Below are 22,978 nucleotides of genomic sequence, written 5' to 3'. Positions count from 1 at the left end.
GGGGACGGCTTAAGTCATTATCTGTTCCTTTTGTGTGCAGAAATTTTATCAATGATGGTATGCATTGATAAAGATCTTCAACGCATTACGATTGCGGGAATGGAATTTCGATTATCCTAGTATGCTGACGATGTCAGTGCGAAGTCAGTGCAGGCTGCTTTCTTGACCAATTTGCTGATATGTCTGGTTTAAACGTTAAATTTGAGAAGACGAATGCCATTTGGATTGGTTCAATGAAAGATAGTGAGGAGAAGTTTTGTGAAGGGATCAACGTGAGCTGGGTCTCGGCTAAGCAACCTTTTAGAATTCTTGTTATTGACTTCTCCACTGATCTTAACACTATGATTTCGCTGAATTACAATAGGATTATCCCGACCTTACGTGGCCAAATTTTTAATTGGTCAAAGAGACCTTTAACAGTGTTGGGCAGAATTGCTTTAGTTAAATCATTACTTATGTCAAAACTTATCTACCGTGTGTTAACCCTTCCCGATCCTCCCTGTGATATGATTAAGGAGTTAAATAGTCTGGTTTTTAATTTTATTTGGAAAGGACAAGACCGAGTGGCCAGAAACCAAATTATCCAAGATTATGGTCAGGGTGGGTTGCGAATGGTTGACGTTCGGGTTTATCTAGAAGCTCTGAAAGTTACCTGGTTAAGTAGACTCCTTTAAGCTCAGCCCTCTGGTTGGTCTACTTTGTGCAACTGGATTTTTGGATATCTCCCGATTGTCCTTTATCCAGTAAACCTATACTTCACATTGAAAGAGTGTAACAACTAAGATTTTGTCAGCTTGATGTCTATATACCCACTGTGGATGTGTGTCGATTTACTCTAAGCGCTACCCTGAGTGCCTGGCTTGCGCGCACCCCGTGACTGCATCACCAGAGTCTTGTATAGCCGCCTTGTGTTGTTTTGCAGTTCACTTTCTTATCGCGTCCGGTGTAACTCATTGTTCTCAACGGGTAATAATTAGGTGTACATGTACATATGAAGTTTTATTCGATGGAGGATTGTTAAGCGGAGTAAAATTGTAACCTTGCATCAGACTGGGCGAGTAAGTTGGGAAGAGTATTTGTGAACTGAACACGCAGTACAAAAATCGATCACCCTGTTGCTTTTCGGTTGCTTGTGATTTTAGGTGCTTAATAAAAACGCACCAGCCCTTGGGCGCTTTTTGCCGCCCAAATTAACACCGCCGATCACGGAGCGGAAACTTTGGGGAGCTATATAACTGTAGTTCTCAGCTCTATCTGAACATTGTGTGCGGTGTGGCGTTGACGAGGGCTGGTCGTCTTGTTGCACGCTGCTTCCTCACCTTGTCTGCAAAGGAGGCCAGCGCTTGCTGCAGTTCCGTATTTTAGTTTGGTGGTGTTGACAATCAGCTCATCACCAGGCCAATTTCTAGAACAAAGCAGCTGTACGCGTGAAGTTGTGCTGTCGGTTTGAAATCATTTTGTGCGTTCTAACTCAGCCCTTTGAAAATCTCGCAGTGTCGAACTGTGAAACCAGAATCGGTCCTTACCCGACCACCTTCTCTGAAGTTTGGCGATTGAAGAGACGTTCAGATTTGCCGGAATGGATTCCCAGCGCTTAAAGGTGGCCTCGCTTTTCTTAATAGCGATGGTGGCATCACCGATTGCTCAAGCAGCACCAGCATTTGTGGCTGCTCCTGAGTTTGAAATCACAGACGAGGAACAAGTGGTACTCCAAGTAAGTACATATTGCATTTTGTTACTGTTTCAATATTCAGTGACCTGGATACTTTGCACAGCGGCGTTCCCTTTTTATAGTTAATATTCACAGCGGCACATTGAGATAACTCGCAACGCCTTAAAGTTGTAAACAAGAGTTTGAAAAAGGTATACGACTTTGAGCTAATTACTTTTGCCGAAGACCAACTACCCGCTCATTGCTTTTAAAGAGCCGTGGGGAGGAAGGGAGAGGGGCGGATTCGTATTCCGCCCCCAAGAACTTGGCTGTTCCAGGCTCAGTTTTGTAAAACTTGGAATGAATGAAAGACACTTCTTATCATTACAAATGAAGTTTGAACTTGATCAGACGTACAGCTATGTCGTTACGGTTATTTGACGTTCAGGGCTACACACTTGCCTGCCCGCGTGCATTGAGCACCGCAGTGGAAAAAGCATACATTTTTTGCTGACCTGTTTCAGAAAAATGCGCGCTGTGCAAGAATGGTGTGTTTGGTTTTCAGAAAATAGGTGTCAAAAGACTGCAAAGAGTCGCTCTAAAACTCGTAAAGGCTCAGGTCCTGATAAATGCATGCACTTCGGCGATATCGGAATAAAATGTCGGGGTGGGTGAGCGGATTCCCCCAAGGAATCTTTTAGGGTGTATAAGCGGCGTATGTCTAAAGATACAAGTTTCCCTAAAACAGTGGCCTATCCAGAAATGTGAGCACCGAAACTCTATGAAAAAACACCGTTCGATATTTTCTCCCCAAGATCATGTTAAATGAGCCCAAAGACGTATTCGCTTTTGAATTTGCCATGAATGCATATACGAATGCAGTTCTAAAATGTCGAAATGCTTGTTACCATGCAACCATGCAATGCTAGGAGTTGGGTACCACATGTATATTTGTAATGCAAGTCTCGATAACACGAGCTTTCATTCTTCAGTTGATCTGATCTGTATATTGAATAGGTATATCTCACAACTTGTCGAATAATTATATTTAGATTTGATCGTATTTTACACGAATAGATTATTATTGTAATTGTCAGTGGTGTACGAATATTCGCACTGAGACAGTCAAAACTTATAGACAAAGATATATACTGTGTATACGATATAGGCCTACCAGCAGCAGTAACGATGTTTTGTAATTGCTGTTACCAGACAATGAAAGAATTAGACGGCGGACCAATATTTGGCAGCGCTCAATGTGCTTTGCTACCGCCTATTAAAATACATCAGCTTGTCTTCTGTACAATTCTGTATAGTTGAGTATAACTAAGACTCACGTTTTTATCTTATTTGGTGCTTTTACAGCGGGAAGAACGACAAGCCGGTTCTGGTGGTGGATCTGGGTATTCCAGCTACGTTGTGAGCGACGATGAGGACTATCCAACAGAAATGACGGTAGGCTATGGGTCGGGAACCAGACAAGGATATTGCCCTGTTTCCGTACGCCCCTTCACCAAAAGGGTGGTGGGTAGGTTGTTAATAAAGCGAGTGTTTTGTTTTGACAGATTTGGAGTTTATTTTTGTATTTTAGTGACAGTGAAGAATATCACGAACGACATCAATAATCAAAATGACTGAAAAACATTTTTCTAGTTTTTTTTGCTGAGACAGCTTTGATGCCGATACATGAAATTGAGTTCAAATGTTCTTACATTTTTAATCTCAACCACCTGCTATCAGTTTACTGTGTTTTCTGAAAACCCCATCGCAGCTAATTTATACGTAAGAATTTCGTGGTCGACGTGGTCAACAGCTTTTTGTAGGTCTAGCATGATCGCTCCGACATATTTACCTGTATTCAATTCGGGTCTGATGAAGGCTGTTGTGGATCAGGGAGGATTCAGTTGAATATTGGGATCGAAAGCCAGATTGGAATTCAAACAGAATATTTGTTGATATGAAGTACTCCTCAAACACTTTCTCTAATACCGTGCCAAACGCACTGAAAATGGAGATAATATGGAGATAATAGGAAATAGGATGCTTCAAATTTGGTATGTCTTGAGTGAAATTGGGAAAGTATTGTTGGCTATGGACAAATTATTCCCAGGTGGGTGACTACTGAGCAGATGGTACCTGCGCAGTTTTGAATAAATCTTCTAGTTGGATTACCATCCATGCCTGGACAAAGTATCACTGTTTAAAAAAAGTTCCTCATGTCGCTCAAAAAGTCACTTTGTCTCGGCGGTCTGAAGCCAATTCCAACAAGGATCGGTTCGGTTCTTGTGAGGGAAATTTCCGTCCAGATCGATTCGATGTCGTCTGTTTCCGGATCTTTTCTTCTTTTGAAAGCAAGGTCTTCTCGGATAAAGGCACAGACTCCACCAAAGATGATCTTTGGTGGTGCTTATGGTGCTATAATGTGCTTTCAGTACCAGACATCGATTTATTCAGTTCGTCCCACTGATGTTTTCTTATTTTTTCGTCATCGTTTTGAGAGATGGAAACTCAAGCCTCGAGATAAGCTCACGAACAAGTTAAGTAAGGAGATGATTCAATAGCCCATCCCACGTCATAAAATGTGTTGGAGAATCATAGAGCTTTTTAAAGACGGTAAGAAAATAAAAGTATGCGGTACGCAGATAACTGGAGTGGTACGGCGTGTTTTACAAAGGAACAAAAATTGAAGATATGTTTTTTACGAACGAATCCCTACCCCCTCCCCCAAAGAAACTGTGGATGTACCACTCTTCACATAGTTACAGACAAGAGACATTTGTGGAGTTTTTTCGAGATATTAGCCTTCGGTTCACTGGAATAGAACTCTCCTTTCCCTCCAGCCAACACGTGTCTACAACCCTAGGCCTGGACGTGTTTACATCCCAGACATACACAGTTTCCACGTGGAGGCCTCCATCACGGCTCGTTTCGCCAACACGCTCATCAACAGCAAATTGGTCAATGACAAGGAGTTCCCGCAAGAGGCAACCTTCGCCGTCACTCTGCCCTCAGAGGCTTTCATCAGCAAATTTGTCATGTAAATAGCCCAAATAAGCTGTAGTGTCGAAAAAATTATGACATGCTCAAGTTTGTAAAAGGTTTCGTAGCACCAACGTGATTATTCATGTCTGTCAAATTCTAAAGACCGTATACGTAACGTTAGGTTGGCAATGACTGAACTGGAATGCAATCTCGAAGTGTTTGCGTAAATGAATTTCACTGTAACTTACCTCGTTTCCTGTTTCAGTAGAAAAGAGGGAATTTCTTTGATAATAGATTAGTTTTCCGTGCAAACAAGTTATGACATGTAATGTTGTATCATTACTATAAAGTGGGAACATCTGGAAGTCATGTAAAATGTGAACAATTACAAATGAGTCCATTTGTGGGTTAAATGTTAGCATTTGCAAACCAAATGATTCTTGTGAGTCACTGAACAAGAACGTTTCTGTTAGAAAAGCGTTTTGTCCTCGAAAAATTTGTTTCGCAAGTAGATCTCTTCAGTAATAATTCATAAGTATGCACGCATGCACACAAATGGCCTTGGCGGCAAGAAGTGTGAGCGAGCCATTAAAAAGGTACAGGGGTGCGACGTTGATGATCATTTTCTCACAGGTTTTTCTTGCTGTGCTCAGTTTTTTTCTTCAGAAAATCCCAATAAATCTTTTGGCATTTAGTTTCTAATTTAAGTGGGATTTTTAGTGCTCTGTAAAAAGACTTTATAATCGTGATTTTTCCCGTGCGCACGAGATCGCCGTTTCTTAGTATGACCCCCTTCCACCATGAGCAGTATAAATTACATCTTTAGTGTTCTTGGAAGCAGACTCTGCATTTGTAAAAACACGTACTGATGTTCAATGTACATGTATATGTACTAGTACAGTACCCATTGGATTCGCTGCTTTCTGCACTTGGTGTATCTGAAGAACCAGATCTCTATCTCACTTTGTCTTGTACAATCCCAAACACCACGTCAACTGGATACCATTTCTTTTGGTAGTACTCCAAGCTATGACCAAGTTCAATGGTAAGCTTATGTACGTATAGTGCATGCACATTAAACATCAGTACGTGTTTACAAATGCACAGGTTGGCTCCAAGAACATTAATGATAATACACTGTACTTATGATGGAAGGGGGTCATACTAAGAAACGGCAATCTCGTGCGCACAGGAAAAATCACGATTATAAAGTCTTTTTACAGAGTATTAAGTCCACTTGGATTAGAAACTAATAGCATAAACGATTTACTGGGTTTTCTGAAGAAAAACCTAAACAAAACCACAAAACCTAAGAGAAAATAATCATCACATTCGCACCTCTGTACATCTTCAATAGACCTTTTCACTAATAAATTCATAACTATGCACGTATGCGAACAAATGGCCTTGGGGGCAAGGGCCATCGAAAATGTACAGGGGTGCGATTTTGATAATTTTCTTTCAAGTTTCCTGGCTCTGATCACATTTTTCTTCAGAAAATTCCATTAAATTGTTTTTACTATTTGTTTCTAATCTAAGAGGGATTTTCCCCGCTTAATTTCGTGCGCACTGGTAAAATTACGATTGTAAAATCTTTTCAAAGAGCACTTAAAATCCGTCTTAGATTAGAAGCTGACAGCAAAAACGATTTAATGGGATTCTCTGAAAGAAAAACTGACCAAAGCCAGAAAACCTGGGAGACAATGATCAAAATCGCACCCTTGTACAATTTCAATGGCCCATTTGTGTGCACGTGTGCATAATTATGAATTTAGTAGTTAAGGCTGTTTTCTCATACACGACTTCGGCTCCGTCTCAGGTTTCAACTGCTTTTTTAAACTACCTGACTTTGAAGTTGTAAGTGTGCTAGTAAGTCTGATAGTGCCACAAAACAACAAGTAAGGTGCAAAAGAGGCAAACATTGCAGTACTCCAATTTAATTAAAACACTTCAGGCCCACAATCGGGGATTGATTTTTGGAAACGAACCTGAACGGAGACGAAGTTGAGTATTGGAAAACGGCCCAAGGGGTACGGGTTGGCCCTCAGCCACCATCTTGGTTCTCGTTCAGATCCGCTCTGTTTCTCGTCTGTCGAACTTTGACAGGGTGATTGACGATGTCGCTTACGAAGCCGAGGTGAAAGAGAAGGAAACGGCGCAGAGAGAATACAATGCGGCGAAGGAACGAGGCCAGACAGCCGGACAGGTCAAACAACAGTAAGTCCATGTCTTTGAATTTTGCAGAGGTGACAATCATCTATACCGTGTTGTGGATTTACTTGGCAGTGAGGGCAATGCCGAATACAATAAGAATCGCAACTGGCAAAGAAACGCGGCATCATGGGTATATGTTGCGGATTTCTTTCTGTTATATAGTACATGCATTTTGGAAAACACTTTCGATCACCTATTTCAGTTTCTAGAATCATGGGCGAAAATATCGTAATTCTTAATGTGAAAGTTAATCAGCTAGGCCTATTAAAATATTTTTCAGAACAGATATAGGCCTTTCTGTTTTTGAGATGTAAAACAGATAGGAATTCATTTTGAAAGTTTACTTCTTGGAGCGACGCATCATAACGCACAACTGTGTGATATAGAACGCCACCAAACGTCTTAGCCCTCGCCGGCCGACCGGCAACAATACCAGTCACTGTTGGCGATGCAGCCTTTTTCCAACAGTTACATGGCCTACCACCGGCCGCATCCATTACCCTCGGGCTGATCCAATAACTACACGACCAAAATGGCGGCGTGAGACATCTCGAACATTCTGGTGTTTCTGTTCATCCGTTCAAATGCAGTGAGACCAGACCCAACACGTTCAGAGTCTCCGTTAACGTTGCATCTTACTCGGCCGTGGTGTTCAACCTCACCTACCAGGAACTCTTGCAGCGTCGACACAGTGTCATCGAATACCGGCTTAACATCAATCCTGGACAGGTAAGAAGACGCGAATTAAATGCCAAACCCAGCAGCAATAAACTGGGTAATGAAGGATGGGGGTCAAGTTTGCTACTATAATAATAATTAAAAGATAATGATAAAAAAGAAGCATTTCTAATTAACTTCAGTGGAGGCGTTTGCGTGTGCAACTATCTCTATCTTCACCGGTGCAGGAAAATGTTGCTTACATCTCACTTCAAGCGCATTTCTTTTCCGTTCGCATAGGACGTATGTCCTTTGTTAATACGAATCAGACTCTGACGCTAGATAACGCAGCCTGTTGAGTGGCTCACTGGTAGCTGGGTCATTCCAGGTTGGGGCACAATTTGTGACTGTGTCAATTGTTACATGGGTTCCGTAAAAATGAACAGTTATTCCCCTGCATGTGGATTCCAAATTGACATTGTTATACATGACTTACTCTACAGGTCGTGACAGGTGGTATTAAAAAGTTGTGGATGTAACAAGGACGCCGTCACAGATTGTGCCCAAACCTCATGGAATGATCCGGCACGTGCATTTTCTGAATAAGCACTGTACTGTAGAGAGTGCTGTAATGTATAGTGACATGTTCTTGCTTTCCAAGGTGGTGAGAAGCCTGAACGTTGACGTTCACATCACGGAACCGCAGGGCCTGCAGGAGATGGACGCCATGTGGCTGTCCACATTCAATGACGTCATCTCACCGCTACAGGATGTGGTCTACTTGGACAAGATGTCCCAGAATCGAGCCCATATCAAGTTCCACCCTTCGAAGGACCAGCAAAAGATGGAGCGTGCTAATGGAATCATTGGCAACCTGTTGGTCCAGTACGATATCTTGCATGATCTGAGCGCCGGGAACCTGCAGGTATTTGGCTTTTGAGTTCGGTTTTCAAAGTGGATGGTTGGAACTTCTGATTGATAACAGAGGGCGAGGCACAGTTGTGGAGCGCCATGAACATGATGAAATGTAGTCTGTACAGATGTTTTGAAAGGTCTGGATAAATTATGACAAAGTGTACTATAAGGCTGGACATGACGAAAGTTATACTGTAGTGTTTTTAGATTAAATTTGTTCGATATCCCTAAAGTGCCATCACTATATTTATCGTTATCTTTTCGAACGTATTTAGTTCTCATTTTCGAGAAAATTTAAGGTTCTATTTTCGGAAAGGGCTATCTTTAATTTCGAGAATCAAGTTTATTTTCGAACGCAGATATTCTCATTTTCACGAAAAGCGATAAACAATCTTTCAACATGAAAACAATTCATCGGTGTTTACGTCAAATTGTTCACCTTCATATCTTTGCAACACAAATATCAAGGAAACATGTACGGTTCGCATTTCAGTGATTAATGTCAACATAATGTTTATGACTTTTTGTACATTACTTGGTAACTTGGAGATGGCGAGAAAAAAGGAGCTCTTGACTTTTTGTTGTCAGTTATGGATTTAAATATCCCCGCTTAAGTGACCACAGAATCAGACACAATTACTGTCATATTGTGCCGAAATATTTGTATAGGTTATACAAATGGATTATCCTCGTAATCTCTGTGTTTTGCAAGTACATATCAGGCTATTCTTCATGATCTTCTGAAAATGAGTATATGTATTTGACATTGATTGATTTCTGATGGTGTCTCTTTTCTGTCAGTCCTGTTGTCTGTAGACAATTTAGCTTGTCTCTTCCGTTTGTTTTAGGTCTCAAAAAGTTAGCCCCTGGGTGTTTACTCGAATCAGTCGATATCCGTCGGTTTCTTTTGCCAGGTGATGAATGGATACTTTGTGCATTACTTCTCCCCGGAGGGGCTGACGCCGGCCCCCAAAAATGTCGTCTTCGTCATCGACGTCAGCGGCTCGATGTGGGGCACCAAGATTGAGCAAACGAAGGAAGCGATGAGAACAATCCTGGCCGACATCCGAGAGGGAGATAGGTAAAAGCGAAGAAGCAGCTGACTAGCCAGTACAGTAAATCACGTGCAGGCCTTGTAAATCTGCGGCTCTTCTTTATTATACTTACACTTTTAAGTTTTTCCTGAGGGAAAGTAGTTAGATCGTCACAGGTCTAGAGCTTCAGCAAATCTTCTATATGTACCGATTTGCGTTGGTGTGCACCACATCGCTCAACGTTTAGTCTCAGTAACACCGATCAACCCCCCTTCACGTTTCCAATCTGCGCACTGGTGTAAGATTTCGTGGAGATTTGTGCCAGTAGCACGTACAAGAATACTGAAATGAAAATTTTGAAAATGAAAACTTCAGGAGACTAATTCGTTTCATTGCTCCTTGTATTCTGAATGTGCGGACACAACTGCACCAGAAGGGTGTGAACCGCAAACTTGTCACACGAATGCATAAAAAAACACATCACGTTACCTCTTTGCAGACTTAACATTGTGACTTTCGAGACTTCTGTTGATGTGTGGCGGCATGAGGGGATGGTTGACAGAACGGACGAAACCGTACAGCAGGCCCTGCAGTTTGTTGAGTGGCTGGGCGCGGGCGGCGGTGAGTCAGATTACAGCATGGACTAGGGCGTGCAAAGTTAACATTCAATCTGCATATACAGATATCTCTGTTCATAATAGGGATATCTCTATTCCGGGAATAAATGTTAACTTTGCACGCTATAATGGACGTGGAGGAGAGAGCAAGAAAACTTAGGAAATATGAAGACAGTTGCATGGACTGCATTCCCTCCTTCTCATTTTTATTTTATTTATTTCAAAGGAATGGAACCGAGTATTGGAATATAATTTCACGGTGTATTAAGAGTCATTTCACGTAAATACAAGCTGTGTCCACGGTCAAAAAATCAATTTTTCATACTCTGTAAGATGAAAGGACTTGGGGTGCAAGTAAATAAAGTAGCCATTTCAAATCCATACGTAGTCCGTTACCATGGAAACAGCTCATTTTGTGTTTTTTGTCATAATGGGCCGACTTAGGGCGGTGAAAAACTGGTTTTTAGATTATATTTAAAAGTCACACCTATGCTCTTTTAACAGCTTGCATTGCAGTATGTTTTTAGAACTTGCAAAATTGACGTTTTTGCCCCTCAGAGCGACAACTTACGAGGGGACTCGACCTTTTGGTTGTAATTAGGTCCAACATTGGTCTTTCTGTATGTGGTGAGAAAATCTTGGCAATGGTATCCTGCAGTATTGCCTCAAACATGGCCATTTTTCACAAAAGAGAAAATTGCATTTTGGGGTTTTTCCTCAGTTTGAGTCAATAATAAAGAAAATAAGGTATACTTTTGGTGATTCTGCCACTGGTTTTTTTGTCTTTTGAGTAATGAATACATAATAAGACTTAGAATCCCATCAAGCCCTAACCCACGATTTGGCCTATTGAATTCCCTCATTTTCTCCGATCGTGGACATGTCTTGTATTTTCTTGAAACGACTCTTAATTTAAGCATTTATTTCTGATAAGCCTAGGGATATACTTAAAGGATTTCTAACAGCCGTTTGCCATCTTCAAAAGATGAGAGAAATGGGAAAGGTTTAAATTCTGATATAATTTGTTCAAAGAAGAAGAAAATGTAGGAAGTAAAACACTGTCAGATAATGGACTTAAAGCGCTGTCCACGTCGTGGCCCAGACGCATAGATAAAATATTAGACTCTTCAATGGCCACAAAGTAACGCTCTTTTTTTTCTCCCGGTTTCTAGGTACTGACCTGCACGGTGGTCTGATGAGGGCCGTGGATCTGCTCTATACATCCGCCTCAGGGGATAGGCAAGACCAGCGAGAGGCATACTCCATGATGATAATGCTGACAGACGCAGATCTCACCTCAGAGACCAAAGACAAGGTCCGCAAATAGACCGTTAATGACGTCACGCTTTGTTTCCTACAGTATGGGGCTCCGATGGATGGCGTCCCACCTCACTGCCCTAGGAAAGCAAGCGTACATGTAAACAAAGGGTGACGCCACGTCTATTAACGAGGAAGATTAAAAGCATATGGAGCTCCTTTAGTGTAAAAAAGAAAAGAGCAATAACGATTATTCGGGTTGTGGTGAAATTCACAAAAGTGACGAGTGCCCTGCGGCACCGTGTATTTTTGTACAGCTTATAAGCTCAATAGAACTTGCGTGCAAAAAGAACACATTGAACAAGAGTTAAAGTGATGGAGGAAGAGTGCAAAATTGAAAGGCAGGCACCACCCACTATCTACTCTTGGCTCTTCTTTTCTAGAAAGTAAGGACGTTGCAAAGTATTTTGAGCCAGGCTTTTTAAGGAAAATGTAAATGGGCGCTGTCCGCCCTCTTCAGGTCTTTCAACGAAGCAGGTATTGGATTTTTGGTGACTAATTTCGATTCGTCTTTTAATTACCGCTTTCCCATTGCTTATCCCATATTCTATTCATAAAGATTCGTGATGACGTAAAGGAGGCAATCGCCGGCCAGTTCTCCCTCTTCTGTTTGGGCTTTGGCCATGATTTAGACCTCGACTTTCTGGACAACCTGGCCTCGGAGAACCAGGGCGTGGCCCGCAAGATTTACGCCGACGGCAGCGCCTCTCTGCAGCTCAAGGGCTTTTACGACGAGGTGGCCACCCCGCTGCTCTTCAACGTCAACATCGAGTACAACCACGTGAACTCCACCACGCAGACTAACTTCCTCAGCTACTTCGAGGGGACGGAGATCATTGTGGCCGGCCAGCTGTCCAATGAACTCACGTTGCAGGAGAGCGGACTCACGGAGTTGATGGCTACGGTGTCAGCCAATGCCATGGACACCTTTATCCAGCTAGAGACCATGGTCGATATACAGGTAAATCGCGTTCAAAGTATAATGAGCGCCCAACACCGGAGGAGAAAAAGTTATCAGAAACCGAGTAATTTCGGTTGTCAGGAAATATTTAAGAATTACATGGGTCAAATTTGCCCGTAGTCTTGTTGAGAGCACGAGTCCGCTGGGTTCAGTCATTAGGCTCAAAAATACACACTGCAGCTCCTTCTGTTCTGTCTGAAATCTGAGCAAGATGTGGGCAAAAAGATTTGTGAGTGCTACATGCCACAGATAAGTAGGCCACCGAGCCACACGGGGAAGTGTTACACCGAATGTGGGGAATATGTTGACAGTTTTGGCCAAAGATCGTACAGCGCCGCGTAGCGGCGCAAGATGGCGAACTTCACCGTGAATACAAGTAAAACGTTGTAATCGCATGGGCGCCATTTGAGCAAGCGATACGCCTGCGCAATGTACATTAATGCAAAGGCGCAGGCGCCGCAGCAGGCACGTGTACCTAGTGAGCCTGCGCCGAAGCATTACCGTAAACTGCGCAGGCGTATCGCTTGCTCAAATGGCGCCCATGGTAATTACGCCTTTTGGGCATAGTTTTTGGCTTCTTCACCGAGCCTTTGTTTTGTTGACTGTTTTTTTCACTGACGCGTAGGCTCCTGCTTCAGCCGTGCTTAACCGCCACGCTGTGGACGATTTTTGTCAGCGTTTGTGGGCCTACCTGACTATCAAGTCGCTCCTCAAAGCCAGGAAGATCTCGCGAGATCGCCAGGAAAAGGAGGACTTAAAAGCTAGAGCTTTGGACCTGTCCCTGAGGGTAATGTGCAGAGCTAATTGAGAATAACTCCAGCAAATTTCAAGCGTATAATTCATGATGCTGGTTTGTAGTAATTCTGGATACCATTCCTGTAGGCCTATACCGCAAACACCCCCCCCCGTCACTAACTCAACTTTTCGTCGGTATTTCTTCGCACCTCGGGTCTCAAAGAGACGTTGGCGCTTGTAGAAGTTTCGACTCACCACGAATTGACAATAACTGTGTTGGCAATAGTTCTGAACTGGACACAGTACGCCACTTCGTGGTGTGAACTACGATTTGTGTGCTTTATTTCGTGTATCCGTTACAGTTTTTATCGAACCTTGGTTCTTGGTTTTAACTCAGTACAAAGTGCTTTTAACAGCTTCACATTGAATCCGCTCCGTAGTATCACTTCGTCACTCCGCTGACGTCTCTCCTGGTTGTGCGTCCGGAAGAGATCGATCAGGTCCCCTCTCCACTGGAAGGCGAAGCTGGTGACACTCTTACCTCTTCTAGTCAGTCCGTCAGTAGACCACAGTCCTTACCTTCAAACCAACACGCAGGTATCATTTTGGTCCATACTCATTCTCCTGTTTTGCAGTGGTTTCCCTTCATATCCAGTGCCCCTATATCAGTGATTTTTTCACCAGGGTTTTAAAAAATCTTCATTCTGTTTCATCAAGATATTTAGGTTTAATTCCGTCTCTTCTTTGTTTGTTTGTTGGTGTTTACTAGTCAGTGTTCATAATTTGTAATCACTGTTTCAGCATTATGCGCACAGAAATGAGATGGAAATGTACGTACGTGCACCTATGACTCTACATGTTTGCCGTAATCATGAGAGCTATGGCAAATTGTTAAGAAGACTCTGCATAAGGGCTGGATCGAGAGTACAGGGTCTGTGGGTAGTGAAACGGACCTTTAAAAGTACAGCTTTTAGTGTTTTTAATTTTTTTTAATGGAATATCTTTTTTAAAGATTTCTAATTTTATCCGTTGTTTTGTAATTGTCTATACTTAAATTTTCATTTCATTTTATAATGTCTTTGTATACGTTTTAGTATTGTTAACTGGGACCTATGGGAGAACAGTTTTTATAAAGTGAATGGGTTCCCCAGTATAAATAATAAATAAATAACACTTTATTAATTTCTGTCTTTGTCCTAAAATGTGTTTGTATTATATCGCTTTCTAGTATTTAGTATTTGCAAATGTACAGTTGACTGATCCAATTAGACACCATAACTACGGCGTCACCACATTCACACGCACATTCTTCAGTTAGACACGCGCGAGCATTCGGCAAATCACGACACCCCAATTGGTCATAGAGGCATTTAACGGGCGCGCACCACCTGTCCTTGAGCGTTGTGTCACCGCAGTAATGATATCTGATTCTGGTTGTCGAATTACACTGTGTATGATTGTTGTAGCCTGAGCTTGTATAATTATGTGTGAATTAAAAAATCGCTGTCGATTCACAATAATCCAACATCCTCTTGTCAGATTACCAGTGCTTAAAACCAACCCTTACCCTCCACTTTTGAGAAGATTCAGCCATAGTTCTGAGTAGTCATCATCATGAACGATGAAGTTTGCCTGTTTCTCTCTTTCCCACTTCCAAAGGAGCTAGCGCTAGTAATCAAGGCCATTCTCCTGGAAGCAGCGGTGGGCATGGAGGTGGTGGCGGAGGATATGGTAAGATAACCATTCATCTCATCATTTTTCCTCATCGAGATAGATATCACTTTTTCAAGGTTGTCACAGAATGGGTGCAGATACACAAAGTGGACGTACATCCGGCATTCAAAGCCACTCGGAGAGATCGTCCATTTTGGTATGTACATACCTAATGTTGGCAGTGCCTGTTTTGTTCGGGGAATCCCTTATTTGGTTTCCTTCTTAGAGCTTGATCGTCTTTGGCTTGTTTTAGTTGTTGATGATTTCTGTTGGGGGTATCATTGCTCTGGAACCTGACAAAATGACGAAACCGGTTATCACTAAGGTATACCGAGCATTGTTGTGAAACTCTGATTACTAGCTAGGTTTTGTCAGATTCTGATTTGCATTTGCATTTCTTTGGAATTAATAGTGCGCTGGCACTTCGTAATTTTATCATTTTAAAAAAAATCGGCCTTCATTTTCTGGCATTCCCCAGCGGATAGTGACCCTCATTTCGTGGTGCATGTCCCGACGAGTGACGTCACCGTATGTTTCGACATCTTGGGCCAAGCTGGCGAAGTGTTCAATCTCCTGACGGATGCACAATTGGGTAAATGAATTTACTCATCCTGCCAGTTTTTACTCTTTTGTCGTTGGTACAAGCACCAAACACAGAGCAATATGGGCGTTTCAAAGTAGTGGGCCGCCAAGAGTTTGAAACGGAGTGGCCACTGTAAGCACTGTGCGTATGAAAAGGGTCGACACATTTTCGCACATTGTGATTGGTCAACGCATCGCGAACTATTGGTGGCGCATTACTGTGAAATGCCCTTAATGTTAGCGACAAACATTAGCGCCTATCCAAAAGTGCGATTTTCCCCCGTTGTTCTCATAATCTCTTGCAGTGCACTGTTGACTAAATACATATGAACCAGGCTAAAGTACATGTATGCCACGGCTGTTTCCAAAGCAAAATATAGTTGTGGGCGTGCGCGACATGTGAAGCCTGCCCTCTGTTTAAGGACTGGACGACTAAATTATTCAGAAAAAGGGAGGGTTTTTTGACCAAATATTGTATAAAAATGAGAAAAGGGACGTGAATATCAAGAGTTACTTCTCTGTGGCAGTGACGCTTTAAATTTTATCGATTCGACCCTGCTAACATGTCCTGTAGTGTGAGCGGCCTACCGAAGAGGTGGAGGATATTTTTCTTTTCGTACGCTTTGGGATCAATTTCAGGTTGAATTTATGGGCCTGGTGGGACTGATAGAAAATAAGTTTTCCTGAGGAAATGGACAGTGACAGGGTGAAGAATGGTCCTTTGGCTCTTCATCATCGTTGAGGGCGTGTTGAAAAACCAAACATTTTTCCGCTCTGTGCAATACAAATCAGTCAGGCCACGCCATGACCACACGCGCTACGTGCTGTGACAGGGACATTGCAGGTTGCTTTGCTACTGATATTGCATAATTCAATCAGCTTGAAGAAACTGAACATTTATTAAACACTGTATCATAAATTCAATTTCATAAAAATAGTCTTTATAGACCATGTATAGATAAATATATATAGCTGTATAGATCAAATATGCGCACTTATAAAATACATCTATAGCTTAACTGAATATATCTTTTAATAGTTTCAGATGGGAGTAGAAATAGAGCCCTGTAATGACGCAAATTATTTCTGAATGTTGGGTAATTTAGATTTTATCTTCGTATAATCTATGGTATAATGTACGATAATCATGCACTCTGTGATTGATGCTAGTCTGTTTGAAACAACTTTCTTGTAGGAGTTACAGTTACTTAGAGGGTATATTTTAGGTCATTACATTTACCACTTGAGAGCTGTGGTCTAGAATCGCTTATGGCCAAATGGGCCGTTGAACAGATGAGTCGCCCCCCAGCTGGCACCATGCTAGACCACATTGCACGTTTTGCGGGAAGCCCCGCAACTTTTGAAGTGTGTGTTCTTTCCTCTTTTGTGAGTGTTGTCATCATGAAAATACGTGGTGCTTGAGCATGTGAAAACTTTAATACTTTAATCATGAAATTCATCCTGAAAGCCAGCCCTCGACAGTGACTGGCGAAACTCTACTTGTATCGGAGTTCAAGTTTTGCGCCTGTGATACCGATATTGATCTGTTTGGATGATCCATTACATCATGAGAACTCTTATGAATGAACTTCTGCAAAAGTAACCGCCCAAAATGGGAATACTCATGAAAAATTCCAAATTTTTGAGGCCCTTCTTCGCCGGGTGAATCATGTATTTTGTTTGACCTCGCAGCAAAAGTGGGACATGCGCACAACCGAATTTCTTTTTTTTTACAACAGCCGGAAAAGCGGTGATGCAGATTAATGTTTGACAGTTCTCTGTTCCCTCTGTTAAACTCCGTGCTTCAAAAAAAATCCAAAGTTAACACTTTCTTCAACAAGGGATATTTGGTAGTTAAAGAAGTATCGAAAGTTGTGGAATTTGTACTGGTATCCTTTTCCAGTTATAAGCTTTTGATATTTCAGCGTGGTTTCCGAATGGCTGGGCGGCGTTAAGGCCAAAAATGCATTGGGAACCTGTCAAGTAAATGCGCTCACGTTTTTTCCAATGACCGTCACAGGTATTCAGGTGATGGGCTTTATAGTGGCAGCACCCAAACCTGTCCCGGGCACCGACCGCATCCGCACGTACTTCGGCCGCATCGGGATACGTCTCGGACGGCACACCGTCAAACTCTCCACGAGCGACGTCACCTTGGATGGAAACATGGTGCTGTCCTGGAAAAATTCCGTCACGGTTGAAAGAGGTGAAAATTTCATCAGGCCTTGACATTCACTAACTTCTTTGAAATCTATTCTCCTCTCCCCTGTGGCCTTTCCAATATGGTTAAAACTTCCATCAGTTTTCCCGTTGCCACTTTGATATATATGTAATGCAGGTGCCTTCGAGACAGACCACGAGTCAAAGTCTAATGCAAGCAGTTTTCTTGTAAAACATGTTATGACTACAGTTCATCTTAATCCACCCTTTCAATGGTGCACTTCCTTACTTAGGTGACTGGTCATTGGCTGTCCACAACAAAGAAGCCGTGCTTACCAGGAATGACGGGGCTATAAGCCTAGCCATCATGCTACACCGTATGAACCCAGACATTGCGTTCAAAGTGGACCATTTGGGCTTCTACATTTTCAACCACGAAGGCTTTAGTGGGGAGGTCCATGGACTGATAGGTATGCCAAATATTCTGTTAACCCCCCCCCCCCCGAAAAATATGCGAACGGAAACCATAATTATGTAGACATGAACGGAAATTATGACTTCCCGAACTTTGAAAGAGTGTGACTAACCCTATATTCCCCGAAGTCAAGCAATACAACAGAAAAAAATTATTTGACTCCCCCCCCCATGAAGAAAGAAACGAAATATGCTCTCTGCACTTTGGAACCATTTCAGGGCAATTCCAGCGTAGGCAGATCCAGGTCAAGCCGCTGAGCGAGCCGAAGGACGGCGTGGTGGCAGAGCTCACTGTCATGGACCGACGGGTGGATGCGGTCCAGCGATCCCGGCTGAACAATCTGGTGGGCCGTAAGCAGCCTTGCTGGTACGTGAAAGATAATGCCCACGGTCTCATCGACGGTCCACACACCGATTACTTGCTGCCTCCAGAGATGATGCCGTAAGACAAGATCAGCGTTTTTTCATACTGAATGCTGTAACTGCTGTTTTCGAGGAAAGCTCAAAATCTGAACTTTTATAATGGTCTTTTGTACGAGCGGCTTCTAATATCCTTGTATGCCTAATGATAGTAAGATTTAGGACTTCGTGCGTTAGTTTGACAAACGTAACAGTACCGTAAGTTTAATTATTAGTCAAAGGACCAAAACACCAAATCGACGTTAGTGTATCCTTTATATACTCAAACATTTAGCATTCCATTCACTTTATGTCGTTGAGTTTTCTTTGTTTATAATGGCGTGACGTCTCTGGCGAAGTTTGAACAAAAGAATTTGGCAGAGTTTTAGCTCCGGAATACTTTCGGTTGTTTCCCATTCTGCTTTCTCTATTATTTGTTGCACTTCCATTTAAGCTATTTCCATAAACCTGAATTCTTGCCAAGCCTGTTTTTCCCTCTTTACCAATCGTTGTTACAGAATTCCCTGACACATTTTGATCCCTATATAATATAATATAAATGCTACAGTATCCAAAATAATCATGCATAATATGCGCTTTTGATAATAAATACGATATTAATTTACCTCACACAATTAACTCCAAGCAGCGTTCAGGGCTACACTTTGTGAAAAACCAAACGAATAATGCCCGTTTTTGTATAACTGTCACTGTGAACATGTTTGCTTATCTACATGTGATTAAAGGTGCCCACGATAAAAATATGGAAACACACAAAATAACTTGGAATGTGGATTCTGTTCTGACGGTATACTTTGAAATGCATGGCGTTGCCGTACATGAAGTGTGCAAATTTGAATTAACAAAATGCACCAAAACGCCCAAATCAGCTCTAGTTAATTAATTAATAAACAGTTTTTCAATTGATAAACCGACAGCTTAATAATAAATGTATCAAACCAAACGAATTAAACCGATGATTAAAGTGTATGTCTTTTTTTGCCATTGTTTAGGCTTACATAATCGAATGAACAAAACGCACACAAACACGAATATCAAACTTATTACTTCAGACGTAAATTCGAAACATTACAATTATGGAATAATGCCTGGTTTCTGTCACATTGCATATTTTGTTTTATTAAAATCAGGGTTAATTAAGCAATTCGGAGAATTCAAATATATTAAGGTAACCGTTTTAGTAAGGGACAAAAACGTGACTTAAGTGAAAACAAATTCATCAATTCCTCTTGTGAAAGCCTCGAAGAGGAAACACTTTTTTATGTAATCCCAACCTGTACTGAATTCTCAAATCATGGAACAAGTCCCGGTGCAAACCGAACGGCAGTAAGTGGATTGAGCTACTGGCCCTGGACATTATGCAAGCTTATTGACCTGAGGAATAGTTCGTTACAACATGACATATCGAACCGTGGCGCCATATGCTAAACTTGTCAAATCTATTATTGCGTTTTTGAGAGTCCGGGGAGAATAAAATGATCTATTGTAAACACGGGTGTCATCAGGATTTTGCAAAAGGAAGCAGAGACAAAGTTATCCAGGAAATTAATGATCGAAAATAGGTGATTTAGAGATCATTTGCTTCAAATCTATAGGCTTCAACAACTAGTCCACACGCGCGTTTTGTACACATTCACTAGCTGCGATTGTAGGGCCTGTCATTTCCCGCCTGCATTTTTGGGAAGAGGATCTAGATAGCCCCTGTCATGATACCCATAAATGTTAAGTCCACCGTGTTGCAGTATGTCTCTTTAACTTCCGTAATTCTGGAGTAATAAGACGCGACACAGGGATCGTGGGCGATAGATGGCGCTCTGCACGGTAATAGAGGGTTGCAGGCACGGACGTGTATAATAAAATCTTGACTCGCAATGCTCAGCTTATAGAGTCATTGAATCCACTCGGGGCCATTTTACTGAGCCGAATACAAAGCTTTCCTGGCAATGCCCGCCTTTGTTCTTCCTGGCGTACCTGTAGCCGATGGGTTCCAGATTCTGTTGAGTTGATATAACGCAGTTGTTATCAGCAAAGATTGAATAAAATATTAGAATCTTTCGTCAAAGTATATTATTACTTCAAAATGCTCTGTGAAATATTTTGATCTTTTTTTTTGGCTTTTACCGACAGACTACCATAAAATTTCAAGCCATAAATATTCACCTGCTTTCGAGACCACCGCATTGGACTGTTCTTCATGTATTTTAGATTTTCGGAAGGGATGGGTCAATTTTTGGATATTTTTGTTTTAGGTCAGGTAATTTTTCATTTTTTTAAAGTTGATATACTAGCACATATTTTCAAACCCCTTTATCCGAGTTGGATTTTTTAAGGAGTGACTGAACGAAAAAAAATATTACAAATTCTAAAATCTTTGCGCGTTATTTTTCCTCTCCAAGGGTTCCGGAAGCGCGCCATCAGCAACTTTCAGGGTCTATTCTGAAACCTTTTAACATCAGGACTAAACGTAGTGGCTGAAACAAACACAATACTTGCCAGCAAATGACTACAATAGTTTATCTGCACTACTAAGCAGGAAGTCGTGGGTTCGAGTCACACCCGAGCGCGCTTGTGTTTTTTCTTTCACAAGCTTCAGGGGGAAACACTGAGAATGCAGTGTTACAGTACACGTGGGACAGGGCAAAAAACCAAAATTAAAATAAAGAGACACCCCTCCCCGTTGCACCGCTACATGTGAATGTGTGTGATGTACAAATCCATGCCCAGTGTGGGAACGAAAAGATTGGCAATTCCCAAGGGGAAGGATGAATGACGTATACCTGTTGATGTTGCCATCCAGGCCCTGCCGATTGTTTGGATAAGGAGAAGATATATAGGTCCCTGAACCATTGGGTAATGCTGTACTCGCTGACTTTTCCTGCTTTTGGATTGGGCGGATGAAAGAGAGCACTTTTTTGTTGTTTTCAGGATAGTATGAAATTTCCTTTGAACAGAACTAACGCAACCCCTTGCCCCCATCCAACCCAGCTCTGAGACAGAAGCCTGCATGTGTAATAACCATATTGCATCCCTGAGCTATAGAATTATATCTGGACTTGGACCAAAATAACAATCGGAACAAAATTGACTAAGTTCATGACACCTGTGCAGCCATCACATGTCCATTTCCCTTCTTGGCTCGCACGAGATCATATCGTTCCAAAATGACATCGCTGCCTGGTATCGGGCATATCCTACAGGAAGGAAGTAAGAAGTGGGCCTGGATGGTACAGAGGAAGTTTTCGAAAAGAGAAACAGCTTCCACCTTGGTACTTTTTACTATCCACTTCTTTCAAGGGTACGAAGCGGTGAATTGACTTGGTGAGCAGTGATATGTACTGTGTCCTGGTGCTATGAACTCTTACTTGCGTGGTTATTATTTCCTACTCATTAAAAAAGGTATGCCCTTTTTCATGTTGAGGAGGACTATTCATCCGTGTAAATGTTAAAGTAGATCTGCGTTAGTTGCTGCTGTTGTTTTTGGGCATAAATTGGCCTTTTTTCAACAACATTGGAATAAGGTGATTTCTCTTTTAAGTTGCTTCTTTGAAGGCTGCAGTTGATGAAACTCCATCGTGAAGAGCACAGGTCTAGAGTCCCCTGTCTTCATCCAATCAACTATGTTATACTAATATTCATAAATACCTCTGACAGTCTCCCTATTCAACAACTTGCAGCTTGACTGCTGAGAATTAATAATGCCCGCTGCGTAAATCACGCACTGACACATGGATTGAAGACATTTAATCAACTATGATTTCTCAAGGGTTTTTGTGCATGCAGCTCGCCAAACGCGCGCCAATAAGGGGAAGGCTTAAATGCTGAAGTCCAGAGTTGCTGACACTGATAGTTAAGTCCTTGTTTATAGAAGTTCTCAGATTCCTACTCAGAGATCAACTTCATACACAGAAGGAAATAAGTCGATGGTGTGCAAGGAACCATGGAGTCTTTCGTCCAAAATATAGGGGTAAATGAGTTCAGGAAGAAGTATTTCACAGTTCTAGCAAAGAGATTCTACCTGAGAAAGGAATCTTAAGGAAAGATCTTGAATTCAGACCCAATCAGTGTCTTTTGTGGGATGGGCTCCATCCCTGAAGCCTCATTCCAGCCCGTTTGGAAGTAATCAGTGAGTCTAGGAACTGTGTGAGGCTATTCCTAATGGGGCGATGTAGTCCTACTTGTATACAGAGCCTGGATTACTGTAACGAACTTAAGCTTGAAGGCTCGTCAAAGGCAGTGTGGGGCTAGCTGCGGCATCCAACACACCAAGATCTAGGTCCCAGGGGATCAAAGAGTCATACTTGGAGAGCACGCTGCCTGCTAGTACCCGATAGTGTAAATAATGCATAGAAGTATATAAAATACGCATAGGAAAAAAATTGTCACAGAAAGCAAAATCTTCTTGGAAGTGGCATCCTTAAAATAAGAAACGGGTTAAAATAATTGAAAAAAGCGTTTAACCTGATGATGTCCAGATTTGTTACGGTTATCTGAGGAGCACGGTCGAGCACCAGCAGTATTTATATAGAAAAATGGTATAAACTGGAAA

At 42.0% G+C, this 22,978-nt stretch overlaps 1 protein-coding gene across 1 annotated transcript; it reads left to right on the top strand.

Moving 5' to 3' along the window:
* Positions 1-1,251: 1,251 nt before the first annotated feature.
* Positions 1,252-19,384, top strand: LOC110986946 (inter-alpha-trypsin inhibitor heavy chain H3-like). The gene is made up of 17 exons (XM_022249294.2): positions 1,252-1,714; positions 3,017-3,106; positions 4,492-4,688; positions 6,740-6,850; positions 7,438-7,576; positions 8,166-8,429; positions 9,334-9,500; positions 9,953-10,074; positions 11,243-11,385; positions 11,947-12,348; positions 12,974-13,135; positions 13,524-13,680; positions 14,743-14,814; positions 15,275-15,388; positions 17,399-17,584; positions 17,832-18,008; positions 18,232-19,384. Exons 1-17 carry the CDS (start codon positions 1,580-1,582, stop codon positions 18,456-18,458), a joined length of 2,865 nt encoding a protein of 954 aa, XP_022104986.2. The 5' UTR covers positions 1,252-1,579; the 3' UTR covers positions 18,459-19,384.
* Positions 19,385-22,978: the final 3,594 nt, after the last annotated feature.

Source organism: Acanthaster planci, linkage group LG04 (genome assembly GCF_054643075.1).
Source record: "Acanthaster planci isolate LZ-2023a linkage group LG04, COTS_SCS, whole genome shotgun sequence".
NCBI lineage: Eukaryota > Metazoa > Echinodermata > Asteroidea > Valvatida > Acanthasteridae > Acanthaster > Acanthaster planci.
This window is presented reverse-complemented; position numbering and strand designations above follow the sequence as displayed.